The following is a 19812-nucleotide window of genomic DNA, read 5'->3' as shown; positions in this document are numbered from 1 at the left end:
ATAGTCAAGATAATTAGTTAAAAGATAAAATATTGGGATAGAAAACCAGATTGCTGGATAAAAACTCTAAAAAATGTGGTTGAAGTAGAAACTATGAGATAAAAGTGGAAATAATGAAACAAAAGTGAAAAATCTGAGAAAACATTTGAAATAGATAAAAGTTAAAATTATAAGATAAAAGTAAAAATAGTTAGATAAAAGTTAAAATTATAAGATAAATCACCTGCGCCTCTGAAATTGGCTGCAAAGTTTGCTGTCTCTTAACTGTTTTCGATTTTTGCTGTATTTTGTCATATTTTTGTCGTGTTTTGTAGGCTGCTGATGGAGGTTTCTGCTGGGAGAAGAGTTTATTCAAGAGAGGAGCTTCTTTCATTGAGACAGAACAAATCTGGACAACAACATCCAATTCCAGTGGACATCTTGAGGCGTTTTCGTGGTTGCCGTGCTGGTGCAAAGGTGAAGGCTAGGAAATGGAGATATAAGCCCTTTCTTCCATCAGTCATCATGGGAAACGTCAACTCTCTGCCAAACAAAAGCGACGAGCCGGAGACATCGGTGAAGACTGACAAAACATACCGTGAATGCAGTCTCCTGTGTTTTACTGAAACCTGGTTGAATCAAAACAACTCGGACTCTACTGTGGATCTACCTGGCTTCACTTTCATAAGGTCAGACAGAGATGCTAAAGCTAGTGGCAAGAAGAAAGGAGGGGGTCTGGCTGTATTTGTTAACCAGAGTTGGTGTAACTCCTCACACATAACTGTTAAGAAGTTGTGTTGTCCAGATATTGAACTGTTGGCAGTTGCCCTTCGGCCATATTATGTCCCAAGGAGTTCAGTCATATCATAACAATACTTGTATACATTCCACCCAAGGCAACTGATTTGGTTCCGTGTGATGTTTTGCATGATACTGTTGCTAGGATACAGACTCAACATCCTGAGGCACCTGTAATAATATCAGGAGATTTCAACCACGTCACCCTCTCCTCTCACCTTACACAGTTTGTTAACTGCCCTACCAGAGAAAACAAAACCCTAGACCTGCTGTATGCCAATGTCGAAGAAGCTTACAGAGCTACTGCCTTACCACCACTGGGCAGGTCAGATCATAACTTGGTTTATCTGCAGACCTGTTACAAACCTTGTGTGCTGAGGCAGCCTGCAACTAAAGTCAAAATCAGAAGATGGACTCCTCAAGCTAGTGAAGCTCTAAGGGACTGCTTTGAATCAACAGACTGGAATGTGCTGCTGGAAACAGATGAGGACAGTATGAACATTGACAGACAGGTTGTTTTACTGAGTACATCAACTTCTGTAGAGACACAGTCATACCTGCAAAGACTGTTCGCTGTTTCCCCAATAACAAACCCTGATCACAAACGACATAAAGGCAATCCTCAAACAGAAAAAGAAAGCTTTTAGAGACGGTGACAAAGAACGGCTCAAACAAGTGCAACATGAGTTGAAGAGGAGACTGAAGATGGCAAAGCTGGAATACAAAAAGAAGATAGAGAGGAGTTTTCATGCATGTATCAGAAATGGACAAGAAGCCGAATACAGGGATCTGATAAGTGCCTTCAGTGACTGGAGTCACAAAAACTGCCTCCTACTCAACACCTCAAAGACAAAGGAAATGATCATAGATGTCCGCAGATCCAAACCCGCTCTTCAGCCAGTGAACACTTGTGGCGTGGACATGGAGGTGGTGACATCGTATAAATATTTAAGTGTACACCTGGATAATAAGTTGGACTGGTCTAAAAACATAGACTTCATCTACAAAAAGGGGCAGAGCCGCCTCTTTTGCCTGAGAAGACTCCGATCAATAGACATCTGCAGTAAGATGCTGCAGATGTTTTATCAGTCTGTGGTGGCAAGTGTTCTGTTTTATGCTGCAGTCTGCTGGGGAGGCAGTGGAAAACACAAACTGTTAAAACTGGTTAAAAAAGCTGGCTCTGTGGTCGGAATCAAACTGAACTCATTGGAGGATGAGGAGGAGAGAGCAAGGTGGAGGCCATTCTGAGAAACATGGATCATCCACTTCATATCTCCCTCAGTGAGCAAAGAAACAACGGTGGTGGACGGCTCCTATCCCTGCGCTGCAGGACAGAAAGATTTAGAAAATCTTTCCTACCATCAGCTATTAGACTGTTTAATTCTACAGTAAACAGATGAGAATCCCAGACGAGTGAATTTCCCTTCGGGGATAAATAAAGTTCTTGTATTGTATTTTATCTTATTGTAAAGACCATCCATCTCATTCATTTAGTCTTTTTAATCCTATGATTTTGATTTATCATCTCATAAATATGACTTTTATCCAACAACTCTCATTTATACGGTTGCATTCACTTGAAAAATCCTCCTGTTTTTACGGCAAAACTACCTCATAAAAACAGGATTTTTTAAAATTTTATTTTTGCTTTTCCTGTTTTTATGAGATAGCGTCTCGTAAAAACAGGAATTTATTCATTTTTCATTTTTCCTGTTTTTATGAAGTACTTTCTCATAAAAACAGGAATTTATCTATTTTTGATTTTCCTGTTTTTACGAGATCGTAAAAACAGGAAAATCAAAAATAGATAAATTCCTTTTTTATTAGTTATGTCGTACAATATAAGGATTTTTTATTTTTCAAGTGAATGCAGTACGCCACCGTACATTAAAGATGCCATCTGTTATTATTATTTCATTTATTTATGTACATAAATATATTTATTTCTAAAGAATTCCTAACTCTCAGATTTTTTTCCTTGAAGAGCTAAATGACGATTCAGAGTGCTAAACTTGGCTAACGATAGCCGGGCGAACGCAGTGCATTGTGGGAGGCTGTGTCAGGAGCTTTGCGGAAGTGTTTGAAAACAGTCATATGACCAGGCAGGCAGGCAGGCAGGCAGCTGCTGAAAATGTTCCCCAGCTATGGATAAACTTCATCGGACACGGTGACTAACATCCGCGACGACCACGGTAAAACATCCCCATAAATCCTGTTTACTGTCAGCGAGTTTATGAGCAGTTTGACCCCGGAAGTACCGAGAGCGGGATCACAGTTAAGAAATTAGCATCGGAGCTAAGGAGCTAACAGAAATAAACAGAGTAAACAGGCTGATGCTAAACTGGAGATAAAATAAGATAATTTATTGATTTATTTACCACAGATTAGCATTTAAAGCTAATATTAAACTCTATGACAGCAGGAGCTCTTGGTAAATATACACGGAGTTTATTTTAAACAGGGGAGGGTTAAAGTTAATATTACAACAACTGGATGTTATGTTTAAAGTTTACTGGTATAATAATGGCTGTAGAGCAGAGTTAGTCAACCAAAGAGCCAAACAGTTGAAAAATACCTTTGCAGGAGCCACAATCTAGTGATGAAAGTGGCAAGTATGGCTTAAAGTAGCAATAAAAATTAGTTACAGGGGCAAAAATGTTCAAAAGTGGCCAAAACTTCACCAAAAAATTAAAGAAAAGTGACTAAAATGGGCAAAAAGTGTGGCAAAATAGGCCAAAAAAAGATGAAACAAGTGGTATTCAATGGCAGAAGGTAGCTTAAATGAGTGAAAATTTGTGGAAAAAAAAATCTGAAAAGGGGCAAAAATGGGCAAAAAGTTGGAATAAAGGGGTACTTAATGGCAAAGGTAGCTTAAATGTTTGAAAAGTGGCAAAAAGAAGTGGCAATAATGTGGAAAAAATAGGGAGAAAGTGTTTTTTTAATAGCAAAGGTAGATTAATCGGGTGAAAAAGGGCAAAAATTGGATAAATGTGGCAAAAATGGGACAATTAAAGCCTTCTGTATAAGTCTGGGAAACAAACTGATTAATGTGATAAACTTCTGAGGTCAAAGTTTCCCCTTTTCTAAAGTTTTCTGGGAGAAAAATATTTCAACTTTAGACATAGAAGAGCCACAAATCATCACTAAAGAGCCACACATTGAGTATCACTGCTACAGACTAAACATGCATATAGATGAAAATATACATGAATAGATATAACTACTTTATCTAAGGGAAATTCAAGTTTTGGCTGCTATACACACAAAGAAAGACGGAAACATAACATTAAGGCTACATGGCAATAAGCAAAAATAAAGCAAAATATCAGAAACATAGATGAGGAGAAAAGTGTAAAAGAAAAGGTAGAATACTACTTTAAAGGTGTCTGAGATAACAGCAGGGATCATCATGAATAAATACACATAAGTAAACATATTACAGTAAGTCAACAATGGCATTAATACGGGGTAAATGCAGACCAAAAATGTGTGGATTTGAAGAATCTACCATAAGGAAACTACCCAGACCCCAGACTGTAAAATTATCTGAATTATCATCCAAATATTACATTTTAAAAGAACATTACTTGTGAATTTGAGCACACGCAGTGTGAATGCCTTTTCTGACTTCTGTGTTCCCTCAGATGGACGAGATTAAAGTGTCTCCTGACTATAACTGGTTCAGAAGCACAGTGCCCTTGAAGAGAGTAAGTACCTCATGATTTATAATCTCTAATAATCCCAGTTTTGTGCAGCAGAGACCATGTTTGGAAGTGTTAACATGCATTTTTTACAATAAAATCTCTGTTCAGTTAATATTGTCCAGACAGCATGCAGCTTTGTAGAGATAATTCTGACCAGTGCTGCAGCGGCTCTGCAAACTCGCCTTTTTTAATCCTAAATGCTACCATATGTCAGAGTTTACGCTCTATGAACATAAAAGGGGGTAAAGGGGAGAGCTTTCTGGAGACCATGGAGGCAAAATCATGATCCACTGTAAGGTGAAGCAGTGATCACCATATTTTTTATTAACCTGAATAATAATCACTTTTGTTAAAGCAACAAAAATAACAATATTCATGCTGTAGCACAATGTTAACTTTTAAAAATTTAAACCCCTTTTCTTAAAACAGAATAAACTTTCTTTGCTGATGTAAACAATGTGGATGGGCACTCTGGATTAAACTGTTTGTAAGGTAAAGCCAGACTTTCAGAGCAAAGCCATGATGTGCACAAACATCAGGACGTCAGAAAATAAAGCAGAAGGAAAAGAGAGACATTTAAGGGGAAATGGTTAAATTATTACGTATAAAAGAAATGGGCAGAAGAAGTGGTGAGAATGGGTTAAAAAAAGAGGTGAAAATTCAACAAAGGGTGGCAAAAATGTTTATAATAGAGGTGAAAATGGGCAAAAAATGTTTAAAAGTGGCAAAAATGGGTAAACTGTGGCAGAAATTAGTTTCAAATGTCAAAAATGTGTAAAAAGAGGCAAAAATGTTTGATAAGGGGCAAAAGTGGCCGGGAAAAAGTGATGAAAAGGGTTTAAAAATAGGTGAGAAGGGGTTAAAAATTGGTACAATAAATATTTTCAATATTTGAACCTGATAAAAGCTCTACACACTTTCAGCTCTAACATGATAGAAAGGATGCACCAATACGCCGATGCTACTGACCCAACACAAATACTGATATTATGAATGAATGATTACAGGGGCAGGATTGGTTTCTGAGGTTTTCAGGGGGAAAGAAGCCTGAATGTTGTGATGACCAAATTTCCCCCAATGGAGAATCAGTGAAAGCTTTACTTTTCCTTTTTTTTCTTTTCTCTTTTTCTTTTCTCTTTTTTCCATTCTTTTCTTTTCTTTTTTCTTTCATTTTTCTCTTTTTTCTTTTCTTTTTCCTCTCTTTCCTTTTTCTTTCTTTCTTTTCTTTCATTTTTCTCTTTTTTATTTTTCTATTCTTTTCTTTATCTCTTTTTTGTTTTTCCTTTTCTTATCTTTTTTTTCTTTTCTCTTGTCTCTTTTCTTTTCTCATCATATATCATTGTATCTTATTGTATCTCATGGTGTCTGATCTTTTCTTCAATGATAATTTGAAAATATATTTTAGTTTTAAAGTGATTTTAATACTGTTTATTTATTGCCCACTTGTGATCCCGCCCAGGCCAATCAGGCGGCAGCAGCCCAGATTTTTTGCACTAATTTATGGTGCTGCAGCAAACACAGTTCCACTAAGTTCCAACCTGCACCTTACAGTCTTTTGCCTTGTCAGACATACTCCATGAAATCTGGTTGCCATGGTGCATCATTTGGTAAGTTAGGATATTTCTGAGGAAGAGGAGGAGCTGAGGGTTTTGATGTCAACAGTATGTGTTTTAATTTTTCATTAGATAACAATAGCATACCATTGAATTACCTCACTGTATTGTTGTAGATGCTGATAAAGAAATACTCTACCATTATTCTAGTCATCATCAGGGACAATAATAACTGTAATTCTCTCTCTTTGTCATGGGTGTAGCCTTCCTGTTTCAGCCTCTGTGTCAGCTCTGTATTTGTGCATGTCACTGTGAGCTTCAGCAGGTCACATGACTGATGAATAACAAACCTGCTGCTGGTTTCTCAGCACATTCATCACTGACTGCTGATTGAAATAGATCCTGTTAGATCATCATGACAAACACGTTTCAGACTGAACTTCATGTCTAAAACTCTGATGAGGTTGTCTCTAAACGTCCTCATTAATCAAACCCTTCCACCAGTTCTAACCTGCTGCAGTCATACAGGATCAGATCTAAAATCTCACATCATAATTTAAGACTAATGTTTAACAGCTGAAATATCTGTTTGACATATGTAGAATGATCTGTCCTGGGACTGTCAGTGTCCTCCTGGTCCATGAACAGTCTCAGCTGCTGTCTGGGCTGTCTGCAGGTTTGATATCATCGCTGTGAGTGTTGGTTAATGAGTAACTGTCTGTACAGAACATGTTTGTCTTCACTGATGATAGCAGGCACAGGCCAACAGCTGATTAAAGACAAATATTCAGAAATATACAGCCCTGTTGAAGTCTAAAATGTGTGTGATATGATCACATCGTCTCTTCCCTGTCAGAAGACGTGTGCCTGCATCTTGAAGCAGCTGTAGACGACGACCGATCAATACCAATATAAGATGAAGTACAACAGTCCAATCCAGATGCTGTGAGCGTGAATAATCCTTTCATACTCCTTAGAGGGGAACTAGGGAGTCTTCAAGACAAAGAGCATTCATGAAGTCTGTTTTTATAGGCAGAAGGAGGTGGGGGGGGTGCTCTATTTACCACATAAACACATCGTTTAATCTCTGTAATCTTGATTTCTGAGTGGATTTCTGCTGTAGCTGACTCTGTGTGTTTTCAGATCATCGTGGATGATGATGACAGTAAGGTGTGGTCTCTGTATGACGCCGGCCCAAAGAGCATCAGGTGTCCCATCATCCTCCTCCCTCCAGTCAGCGGGACGGCCGAGGTGTTCTTCCAGCAGGTGTTAGCTCTGACGGGGTGGGGCTACAGGGTCATCTCGGTGAGACGCACGCTCAAACACTGCATCACATCCTCAGTTATGCAGCAGGATTTGTTATATGTGGGACAGCTCTGAAGGGTCTTCAGGCCGGTTTGTAGATCAGTGAGACAGGTTTACTCAGGATATAGTATCCTGTAAAAGCCTGTTTATGGCAACATGAGGGAGAAAAGCTGTTAAAGAGGCACCGCTAGCCTCTTGGCTGGTGGCGTCTGACCTGCATTCAGGGATGCTGACCCACGGCCGGAGCGCCACAGAGACGTTAGAATCAGAGGAGGGCCAGAGAGTTCTGATGTCATTGAAGACAGGTCTTTGATGAAGACCATGAAGTGACATCATCTCAGTATTAGAGCTGAACAATTGGCAGAATTAATCCAATTGCAGTTTTTTTCCCCAATATTGTGATTGTGATTTCATATGCAGTAGGGCTGGGAAATTAATCCCAAATTAGATTAAATCACAATATCATTTTACTAATCGCGTAAGTTTCAATATTTCTTTATCTTGAAATGTGTCAAAATACCAGTTTGATAAATTATTTTTTTTGCAGCAGGGATTTAATTACCGTGGCCCTGAGAGCTCACAGCACTGCAACTTAAGAAAACACATGCAAAAAGACAAAACACAAGCAAATTAAGAAAACATCTTCATCAATTTGACAACACATGCGCAGCATTTAGAAAACACGCTGCAAAGACCAACACAACACATTAGAAAAACGCGCTGCAAATACACCGCAACACAACGGAAGTGTTTCCAGAGGACACTTAAAAGTGATGCACACGTTCGGACACGCTGATTGATGTTGTTGACCATAGATATGGATACGTAGATGACGCGTCCACAGCTATTAAACGTAGCCGCTCTGCATCTGCCGGTCCACCATCTTGGAACTGGCGCGATAAGTGAACGCTCATCATAAACAAGCCCACTTCGCCTGTAAAATCCGCCCTACCTTGCTTAATCCTGAACCAATCTACATGAAATTTGTTTTGTTATAAAGATGAAAGCTTGAACATCATACTGATTACTTACTGGAGTTAAATCGAGGTACTTATTGTGGGTCTGATCAACTTTAAATTAAAAATCCTATTATGTCTATGAGGTGTACAGGGAACATGTGTAATTGAATATTTAGAATCTATAATAAGATAGTTTTTGTTTCCCCAAATAGATTTATATAGATAATTTCTCTCCCTCTCATCTTGCAGCTGGTCTTTAATCTAGGCTACATGCAGGCATACACTGGGAGTCGTCACGCCCTTTCTCACCTGATGATTTTTGAGTTTGCAGTGCATATTAGCCATGTGAGGACACAACGGCCGATCTCGGCTTAATTACTCATGCAGGGGATGGATTTCTGACTGAAACACCCACAGAGCTAGCAGATTCCAGTAAAATTTTCTGAGCGGATCATCAGATGGGAGGCAGAGAGAGAGAGAGAACTACATGAGGAAAACTAAAGTCTCAACAGGTAAAAGTCCCGACGAGTCACGTGACTTCTAATTTCTCATGATTTTCTTCTTTATGGTACAACAAAAAGTGGCAAAACAAAGAAGGAAAGAGCAAAGTTAAAGCTGAATGTTCCTGGCTTCTTTGATCATCTTTATGTTGTCTAAAAAGCCTAAATCAAACTGATACTCACACTGTCTGTACAGCGCGGTGCACACTGACTCTCTCTCTCTGTGGTGCATATAATAATGCTTATCGTCAAAACGAGAGAATTTTCCTGCATTTAAGTCAAATACCAGTCTTCTGATGACTGATTTATTGGTTTGTGGGACAGCAGAAAATTAAGGCAAATATATTTTTGGAGTGGGCGATAAGAACTGCGTGCTTTACTAACCCCAAAAACTTTTATATCACCTAGTTGTATATTTTAAGTATTGTATTTAATGAAATTAAAATAACACTGAGTAAAAAAATAAATACTTAAAGCCAGGAGGTGCTTTCTGCCAGCAACATTAAAATGACCAGTCTGGCTTTTAACATTCAGATGACGGTCAGTACTACACCTAGTGAAAGATTCCACATTTCCTTCCAAAACAGCGGGTGCATTGTATTTTAAATAAGGTAACAACTTTTAATAAACAACCCGGTTGGAAGTCCTGTACATATTTAAAGCCAGACTACTACCATCAGAGGGAGAAACCCATCGTATCTGTGGGCGTCAGCACAGGAAGTTGGCTTTTTCAATGCTGTCTGCCCATATAACTCTGTTGCACTCTCACTCTTTTGCCCTTGCCAAGATGGCGGCCCCAAAGACGTACCATCAGATAGCGAACGCGTCATCTACGTCTTGACATCTATGTTGTTGACGTGGATTTTGAGTTATAGTGGTGTTGGACAATTAGATAAAAAGTGTTTTTGGTTAATTTTAACATTGTGATCGCATGATTCAGATTTTAGCCTATTGCAGTGATCTGCTGTTAAACTATCGTTAGCCTTTTGCTTTTAATTAGCCTGCCAATTCTCATAACCTGATGAAATAATACACACGGTTAATTCACTGTAAAACCGTAGACTGTATATAGTGTGGAACCATGTCAGCAAAACCCACCGGTAGTTTAACTTACTTGTCCCCTATTAAGGGTTCTGATAGTAACTATAGCCAGCTAACAGCGTGTTTCACACTATATACAGTCTATGGTTTCACAGTGAATAAATCGTGTGTATTATTTCATCAGGTTACGAGAATTGGCAGGCTAATTACAAGCAAAAGGCTAACGATAGTTTGACAGCAGATCACTGCAATAGGCTAATATCTGAATCATACGATCACAATGTTAAAATTAATCAAAAACACTTACTTTTTATCTCATTTTCCAACACCACTGTGACTCAAAATCCGCGTCAACAACATCAACAAGCGTGTCCGAACGTGTGTATCACTTTTAAGTGTCCTCTGGAAACACTTCCGTTGTGTTGCGGTCTATTTGCAGCGCGTTTTTCTAATGTGTTGCGGTCTATTTGCAGCGCGTTTTTCTAATGTGTTGCGGTCTATTTGCAGCGCGTTTTTCTAATGTGTTGTGGTCTATTTGCAGCGCGTTTTTCTAATGTGTTGCGGTCTATTTGCAGCGCGTTTTTCTAATGTGTTGTGGTCTATTTGCAGCGCGTTTTTCTAATGTGTTGCGGTGTATTTGCAGCGCGTTTTTCTAACGTGTTGCGGTCTATTTACAGCGCGTTTTTCTAACGTGTTGCGGTCTATTTGCAGCGCGTTCTTCTAATGTGTTGCGGTGTATTTGCAGCGCGTTTTTCTAATGTGTTGCGGTCTATTTGCAGCGCGTTTTTCTAATGTGTTGCGGTCTATTTGCAGCGCGTTTTTCTAATGTGTTGTGTTGGTCTTTGCAGCGTGTTTTCTAAATGCTGCACATGTGTTTTCAAATTGATGAAGATGTTTTCTTAATTTGCTTGTGTTTTGTCTTTTTGCATGTGTTTTCTTAAGTTGCAGTGCTGTGAGCTCTCAGGGCCACCGTATGTAATGCACATTTAGCAAACATTCAAGTGTCAATGTTTTTATAATCATTTACAAAAATCCTCCTTTTTAAGTTTTATGAATGTTTTTGTAATCAAAATGAGTGACGTAAAAATGACAAAGCCTTTAAATGAAGCAGATGACTGGTAGCCAGCCTCACCTCCTCCACCCCAGCCTCCTCCTTTATAGACTAAAGCTTCACCTCCTCCACCCCAGCCTCCTCCTTTATAGACTAAAGCTTCACCTCCTCCACCCCAGCCTCCTCCTTTATAGACTAAAGCTTCACCTCCTCCACCCCAGCCTCCTCCTTTATAGACTAAAGCTTCACCTCCTCCACCCCAGCCTCCTCCTTTATAGACTAAAGCTTCACCTCCTCCACCCCAGCCTCCTCCTTTATAGACTAAAGCTTCACCTCCTCCACCCCAGCCTCCTCCTTTATAGACTAAAGCTTCACCTCCTCCACCCCAGCCTCCTCCTTTATAGCTAAAAGCTTCACCTCCTCCACCCCAGCCTCCTCCTTTATAGACTAAAGTATAGACTAAAGCTTCACCTCCTCCACCCCAGCCTCCTCCTTTATAGACTAAAGCTTCACCTCCTCCACCCCAGCCTCCTCCTTTATAGACTAAAGCTTCACCTCCTCCACCCCAGCCTCCTCCTTTATAGCTAAAAGCTTCACCTCCTCCACCCCAGCCTCCTCCTTTATAGACTAAAGTATAGACTAAAGCTTCACCTCCTCCACCCCAGCTTCCTCCTTTATAGCTCAAAGCTTGTTACACCCCCATATTTAGATTCATGCTACTATGGATTAATTGCTTCTGAAATACTTTAATTGTTTTCAACACACATGGTCTTATTTATTGAATTATTTATTGATTGGATTTGTTGAAAAATACATAAGATTAACCCGAGAATAATCGCATATTAAATCACAATTGCAATATTTGGGGAAAAAAATCCCCACTAGGTTATTTTTGCAAATCATTCAGCCCTAATATGCAGTTATTTTTAGGTTCCTTATCTTCTGTGTTGATCAATGAACACAAACAATAATTCATTCTATATCATATCCTGCACTACATTAGATTTAAAAAAAATGGGGAAAAACAAAAGAAATACTGCAATTTTTGCTCTAATTGCAAATTTGATGTCAGTTGCCATATTGAAAGGGATTTTTATGTTATTCTCGTTTTGATTAAGGAAAAAAACACACAAAGAAGAAATAAGGACATTCGTAAAAATTCTAAACAAGACATTTGAATGTTTGTATAATGTGTAGGACATAAAACTTCTGCTGCTGAAAAACAAAATTGCATTAAACTGGTATTTTTTTTTTACAAATTTCAGGTTTAAGAATTATTGCTCCATCTGCAATGTGAAAATTGCCGCAGGCCATATTGCGATTTTAATATGATTTGCGAGTAATTTCCCAGCCCTACTCGGTATATGAGTGACCAGAACGCCACAGTATCCCACTTTCCTCACCAGGCAGCAGAATCAGGTTTCTGATGATCACAGCGTCGTGTTTACATGACCAAACTACTTAAAAACCAGATCAGAACCAGGATACCCCAGTCTGTGAAAGGACAGCCAACAATAATGTAGTAGAAATAAATAAATGAATGATAAAAACCCAGGGATAATGATCCAGGAATAGAAATAAAACATGGATTTTAATTAATTTATTTATTTGAAAAGGGACCGTGTACATTAATCAACGTTCAAACAAATGTAAATGTACCGGAGTAAGCCAAGAGGCTAATTTTCATCAGCAGTTCCTTTGCCAGATGTCATAAGAACATTTACAGCATGATTCACAGAAACAATTTTATGACAATAGCAACGGTACAGTGAATGTTAGTTGTGGTTAGCCACAGCATCAGTGCTGACATTGTTGGCTCTCAAGCAACCATTTCTTAACATTATGTTTAAATGAATGATAGGATAATTCATCAGTTCTACCCAGTCAGAGCTGATTCATCAGTGAGAGTTAATAGAGGTTGTAACGCCCCCTGCTGGCATGTCTGCTCTCTCCAGCTGCAGTATCCGGTCTACTGGGACTTAATGGAGTTCTGTGACGGCTTCAGGAAGCTTCTGGATCACCTACAGCTGGACAAGGTTAGTCTGAGTTTATGTCTGTGGATAAGAAAGACCTGACGGTCTGTGTGGAGCAGATTCATCCTTACACCAGTAACTTTGACACGACACTCATGAAAACAAATGATAGTGATTCTCGTTTCACTGACACTGGGTAAATAATGACCTCCTGCTGCCAAAAAGAGGTTGATTTAGTTAGTTTGATTCCCAACCTGCTAATTAGAGTCTCTGAACACAAGCCAACATTTCCAGCAGAGTTCATGGTGATGAATGGCAAATTAATGGATTTATCCTTAAAATCATGTTTTTGTTGTGAGTGATCTTTAATAATGAGGAAGCGTCTGCAGTGACATTTTCTCATTTTGTTATTTTCAAACAGTTGATGGCTGATTTAATGGTCACATTATGCAAAAATCATTCCACCCCCACCCCCCCTTTCAGAAAATGTGTGCTGAAACAAGACGCTCTCAGACTTTCCCCTCATGATGTCATGTGGGGAGTGAGTTAGCCCCTCCCCCAGGTTCAGTTGGCCCTCCCCAGTTGGAAGACCGTTCTGGCCTCCTCTCCCGATCCTCCTCTCTGCTGGCTTCAGGAGAGCCACATCCATTTCCCGAGAGGGGCGGAGTCAGACAGCTCAGTAACATTTAAAGCCACAGACACAGAAACAGCTGGTTCTGAGCAGGGCTGAAACAGAGGGGTTTTTAGACATGCAGAAATCAATACTGGAGTGTTTTTACAGCAACAAACTCCACAGGCATGTTTTGGGGACCTCAGAGACCAATATAAATTTGTCTTAAAGGGTCAAATATGTCCCCTTTAAATGGACCAGGACACATCTCTGTCTGTGAGGGACGCTAACACTGACCTGTGCTTCTCTTTGGGACGGTGATGACATGTACCAGCTAGTAGATCGAACCATTGTTGATTCTGGCAGCTATTTTGAATTTAATTCTTAGTCTATAGTTTAAAATATCCTTTAGTTTTAGTCAGTAAAAAGTGACATTTTAGCCTTTACTTGTATTTTAAACCTTAATTCTAAAAAAATATTAGCATGAACTGCTCACATTAATGCACTCTTAACCCTTGTGCCCTCCTCTAATTTACTACCCTCTTTACACCTTTGAGGCAAAAATGTACACGTACAAAAAATTGCCATTAAATCAGCATACATTAATATTTGTTCTACTTTTTTTATAAATCTCTTTAACAACTTCAGACCTGCTCAAAACTACCAAACGTTCAATAATTTTCAAGATTTTAACCCTTTAAATGCCAGTTTAATTCAGTTTATTTCATTTTTCACAAAAAACAAAAAAAAAGTGAATTATTTTCCATAAATTAATAGTATAAAGATGGGGCTTTGGTGCTGATGAGAGTCTTGGATGGGTCAAAGATTAGCAGCAAAATTGATTTGATTGCATTAATATTTTTTACATAATGTCAGAAATACCCGCTGGACACCTTCGAGGCAAAAATGCCCCCATTGACTTCCATTAAAACCAGGTTTTTTAATCTCACTGTCACTGCAGTATAAAATCATGCATTCTTTAATGTCAGCATTTAAATGTGAAGAAGTCTGGTGAAATTTTACATTTTTACCCCATTCCACCAGATTCAAGCATTTACTCATTGTAGGACCATGCACCAAATTCTTGTATTTTTGCCAGTTATATTATGAAATATTATGAAAAATACACGAGCAATAAAATCAATTTTGTTGCGAATCTTTGACCCATCCAAGGATCTCATCAGCACCAAAGCCCCATCTTTCCACTATTAATTTTATGGAAGATAATTCACGTCTTGTGTTTTTTATAGTAAAAAAAAAATTCAAATAATCAAACTGGCATTTAAAGGGTTAAAATCTTGAAATTACTGAATGTTTGGTAGTTTTGAGCAGGTCTGAAGTTGTTTTGGAGATTTCTGAAAAAAAAGTAGAAAAAATATTGATGTATGCTGATTTAATGGCAGTTTTTTTGTACTTGTACATTTTTGGCCTCGAAGGTGTCCAGAGGGTAGAAAATTTACGAGGGTTTATACTTAGTGGAGAAATAAAAACTAGTGAAGAAAAGACGTACATGCCTTGAGTTTCTGTCTCCTTTTTTACTGACTTTAGTGACCAGTATCAGAGACTGTGAAAGTCCAACCATCCAGCACCAAATCTGTTGTTAGCTAGTCATTGTCTCGTCTTCCTTGAAGAAAAAAAGTTGTGGACAAACGCCGTCGTGGTTTTAGTCTCTGACATTTGCACTGAATCTGTCACAGCGGGGCAGAAAGAGTCACATCTTCAGCAGCAATCTGCTAAAACCACGCAGCTTCCTGCACGTTTGGGCAGGCGTCTGTGTGCCGCTGTGTGTGGGGTCACATGACCACCCTCTACGGTTCACCCACCATGTGAGGGTACAGGTGGAAACAGACTATTCTGAGGTTTACCGTTCTGAACCGTCTGGTAGAAACTTTTCCTTCAACACAGGATGTTGCTGCTCTGCCCCATTTTTAAATCTTCTGGGATTGAACACTGCAGAAAACTATGAACACTGGTGTCGCTGCAGGTTTCTGCTCGTCTTTGTTGGTTTCATTTTTCATCCCTGGAGGTAAACTTGGTTAATGAGGCCCATGTCTGTGTCTGACCCTCAGGTCCACCTCTTCGGGGCATCTCTGGGAGGATTCCTGGCTCAGAAGTTTGCAGAATGCACGCACAAATCTCCCAGAGTTCACTCTCTGATCTTGTGTAACTCATTCAGCGACACCTCCATCTTCAACCAGACCTGGACGGCGAACAGGTCGGCGTTTCTCCGCCATCGTGACTGGTAAATAAAACCCAAGTGTTGACGCTTTCATCAGCAGTGTTTGTCTCCACCTGCAGTTTCTGGTTGATGCCTGCCTTCATGCTAAAGAAGATTGTTCTGGGGAACTTTGCAAAAGGACCTGTGGACTCCAAGATGGCCGATGCTATCGACTTCATGGTGGACCGGGTGAGTGTCTGTGGATATTAGATCTATTTGAATAAGGGCAGGTAACATTTCTGCCCAGTTAGCATACTTGTGGTATCCGTTTTAAGGAAGTTTTCTCTGCAGGTTTCAGGGAATAATTATAAAAACTCCTCTACCATCTGTCTGTCGGCTCGCCATGGTCCCGCTGTGTCTCTCCATGTCTCTTTGTGGGTTCTTTTGTTTTATACTAAACCTTCCTCATTGTGTTTCTGCAGTTGGAGAGCCTGAACCAAAGCGAGTTAGCATCGCGGCTAACGTTAAACTGTCAGAACTCGTACGTGGAGCCTCATAAAATCAAAGATGTTGCCGTGACCATAATAGACGTGAGTGCGTTCATGTTTCTGTGTGACTATAGTCATGTGTGTTAGTCCTGCAGTCAGCTGACGTCAGGTGTGTGTGTGCAGGTGTTTGACCAGAGCGCGCTGTCACTGGAGGCAAAAGAAGAGATGTACAAACTGTATCCAAACGCCAGACGAGCTCACCTGAAGACGGGAGGAAACTTCCCCTACCTGTGCAGGAGCGCTGAGGTCAACCTTTACATACAGGTACTACAATAATTACTTTATATATAAATGCATAGTACAACCCAGCAACTGTGCTCTCAGCGCTCCAGTATTCACATTCTCTAATGCAGGGGTTCTCAACGTTGGGGTCTGGACACCATTGAGGGTCACGAGACACTGAAATGGGGTCTCCAGATGCCATAAAAAACAAAAAATATTTTTTTTAATTACAATTTTGCCACTTTACACCAATTTTTCCAAATTTTAACACATTTTTTGCCACTAAAAAACATTTTTTTTCTCAATTTAAAACTGCCTGTTTTTGCCACTTCTAAACCAAATATTGCCTATTCTGCCTACTGTTAGCTCTGTTGTTATTATTATTGCCACTATTTACCCCTCTTTCCACTTTTTAAGCAACATTTCACAATTTAACTTTTAAGCGCCAAAGTCGCAAAATTGCAACAAGCAACATTGCTGAATTAAACAGGCTGTAGCTGCAAGTATGGTGCCTAATGTTGTTACTACTTTACACCAGGAGATGGCGGACATGAGTAACTTCAATCCCAGCAGCACTTGTGGGCGTGTTTCTATTCACAGTTTTGGAGAGAGAGTTTGAAGACGCACCGTCGGTTGAGGAAACGAGGAAGTGGTAGAAGTGGTTGTAGTTGGAGCATGAAAGACAGACAGAGCGAACTGTAGCGAGAATACTCACAATGCTGGGAGGAATAGAGGAATATTCACCATTGTGACGATGACGTTCAATCATCCAGTAATAGTGGTGTGTCGGAGCCCCAGTGACTCTGTGCGCCATGGGAGTCCACAAGCAGCACATACTGAAGCTGATGCTTTTCCTCACGGTAGCCGGGGTGGGGGCATGGTGGGGGTTGCAGGGGGGGTCAAAACACGAATATTGACGGAAGTAGCGGGAATAAAAAACATAGCAAAGGTAGGGGCAGACGTGGTAGAAGCAGTGGCGGTGGAGGCTGCCTGGTGATGTCAGAATATGCAAATTAGATGAGTGAACTTACTCCCACCACAAACTTTGGGTCATACTGAAGAGTTTTCTCATTTACAGTATGCCTTTATCTCTAACCACTTTCAAGCTACAGCCTTTTGAAATCTTGATATCACAGTTGAATACTTTCTTGAAGAAACTGTGGTGCCCAAAGAGTTAACATAACTTTACCTTTCTCTGTTTTTAATCTTGTTTTTCGAGCTGAATCAAATGTTTTACCATCACGGTTCCCCTGATTGGTTCGTGGATTTTCTGAAACGTAACCCGAGGATTTGATTGGTGAATTGACTTTTGTAAACAGAGGCATTAAAACGGTGACTGTGGAGCTCTGATAGAGTGGGTTTTCTGTCCATGTGATGAATTAAGGCCGCTTTTTTTGTGACGATGTTGCAGATCCACCTTCGTCAGTTCCACGGGACCAGATACGCCGCCATCAGTCCGGACATGGTGAGCGCGGAGGAGCTGGAGGTGCAGGCCACTCACCTGAGTGACGAACAATGAGACTACCTTTACCTGTAGAGAACATTTCCTCTGGTCTGAACGTATCATTTCAAACAGGAACCAATCAGCAGAGAGTGTTTTCCTTTGACAGATGAAGCAATATTTTGTAAGGATGTGCTCTGCTTTAACAACACATGACACTTTGCCTTATGTGAGCCAATCAGATCACCGTTCCCGTCTGCCTGAACTCTTTCTGTTCCTGTCCCGTTCCAGCTGCTTCCTGTTTACACACCTCTCACCTTCTCGTCTGTTTCAGTTCAGTTTTTTACCCGTTATTAAATCACACGTTTCTAACTGCATGAAATCCTCATGTTGAGTTAGGGCTGGGCAATATGGACCAAATAATACCTTTAGTTCTAATCTGAATGGTCAAACATGATAAATGTGAGTATATGTCTGTAAAAAATGAACGAATGGAGGTCACGTGACCAGAATGATCAACTCTGAAATGATTCTTGTAGAAATAAAACCACATTGAAACCTGATTGATACCATGGGGACAAAAATAGAAGTCCTGGATGCCAAATATCGGACAATTTATTGAATTATTCAGAAACGACATGGACACCATGATCTTCAGTCAGATTTGAACCAAAAGCTGCACACATTGCATGAATATTTTGCCGGTATATCTGTGTTTTGTTTGTCGACAGCGCTCAGGTGTTTGCCTGCAAATTTTGAACATAAAGAATAATAAATATTCCAGTTGTGTGTGTCCACCTGCTGTGGTATTAAACTGATCAGTGTGGTTGAATTTTTGCTCATTAAATCAAATAAATTTTCCATTTAGACTAAATATTTCAAAAACAAGCATGTGACTTTTGATGCTTCTTCCCTTCTTATGACTGACCAATCAGCCTGCAGTGATTTTTCACTCCTTGAATCAACATAAACTTCATTTATAGCTCCTCTTACTCTGATTAGAGAACTAATAAATCCTAGTAACTCCATATTCTGCCCGGCCCTCTGCTGTGAAAACTGTCAAACAGCAGGCAGTGAAACACCGGCTCTCTTTAAATGAACTGGAATTCAAAGGCAGGTGAAAATGTCTCTGGATGTTTCTTCCTTTCTATTTAAAAACAGTCACTTCCTGTTTCTACACAAGCCTCCGTCAGCCTGCCTGCAGCTGTCTCTCTTTACTTTCTGTTTCTAAATAAATGAAAATATGTGATGTGCCTTCTGTAACAGCCGCCTCCTCTTTATTGTCTCATGAAACAGAAATCACAGACGGATATGACAACATTTGATAGGTTCACCTGCACGGTTGAGCTGGTTCAGGGGGATATTTAACTGGATACCAGTAAAGTAGGGAGCAGAGGGAGGATCCATTTATTTATGGAAGTATGATTGACTCTGCTACACTCAGCTGTTACCAGACACTGTTCTGTTTGGTCTCGCTAATAAATGAAAACAAGATTTTACACAGCTTTCCACATTATTAAGCAAATGACATTTTTCTCTTATTTTCCTAAATATTAATGCAAATCACAGAATATTTCTCAAGTCATCAGCCAGTAGAGCAGTGGTTTTCAAAGTGTAAGGCCTCCCCTGGGGGGCGCCACAGAGCTTCAGGGGAGGCATGGAACCATAAACCAGAAAAAAGGTGATTTGCTTTGCTAACCTCTGCGGTGCATGGAGCTAAATGGATAACCTTATAGTTACTATGGGGACTATGCTATAGAGCAGTGTTACTCAACCCTCAACCAAAGAGCAAAATAGTTGAAAAATACCTTTGCAAGAGCCACAATCTAAGAGGTGAAAAGTGGCATAAACAGCTTGAAGTAGCAATAAATATAGGTTAAAGGTGGCAAAAATGGTCAAAAAGCAGCAAAAAAAAAAAAAATAAAAAAAATGGGTGGGGGGTGGGGGTGGGAAAAGGGTCAGAAAGTAGC

The 19812-nt window shown here is 39.8% G+C and overlaps 1 protein-coding gene across 1 annotated transcript; it reads left to right on the top strand.

Annotated features, from left to right (window-relative positions):
- Positions 1-2831: 2831 nt before the first annotated feature.
- spg21 (SPG21 abhydrolase domain containing, maspardin) lies at positions 2832-19105 on the top strand. The gene is made up of 9 exons (XM_041784833.1): positions 2832-2969; positions 4422-4484; positions 7178-7339; positions 12846-12926; positions 15543-15688; positions 15772-15880; positions 16114-16221; positions 16303-16443; positions 17813-19105. The coding sequence occupies exons 2-9, from the start codon at positions 4422-4424 to the stop codon at positions 17918-17920; spliced, it is 918 nt and encodes a 305-aa protein (XP_041640767.1). The 5' UTR covers positions 2832-2969; the 3' UTR covers positions 17921-19105.
- Positions 19106-19812: the final 707 nt, after the last annotated feature.

The sequence above is a fragment of the Cheilinus undulatus genome, linkage group 1 (genome assembly GCF_018320785.1).
Source record: "Cheilinus undulatus linkage group 1, ASM1832078v1, whole genome shotgun sequence".
Classification (NCBI taxonomy): Eukaryota; Metazoa; Chordata; class Actinopteri; order Labriformes; family Labridae; genus Cheilinus; species Cheilinus undulatus.
This window is presented reverse-complemented; position numbering and strand designations above follow the sequence as displayed.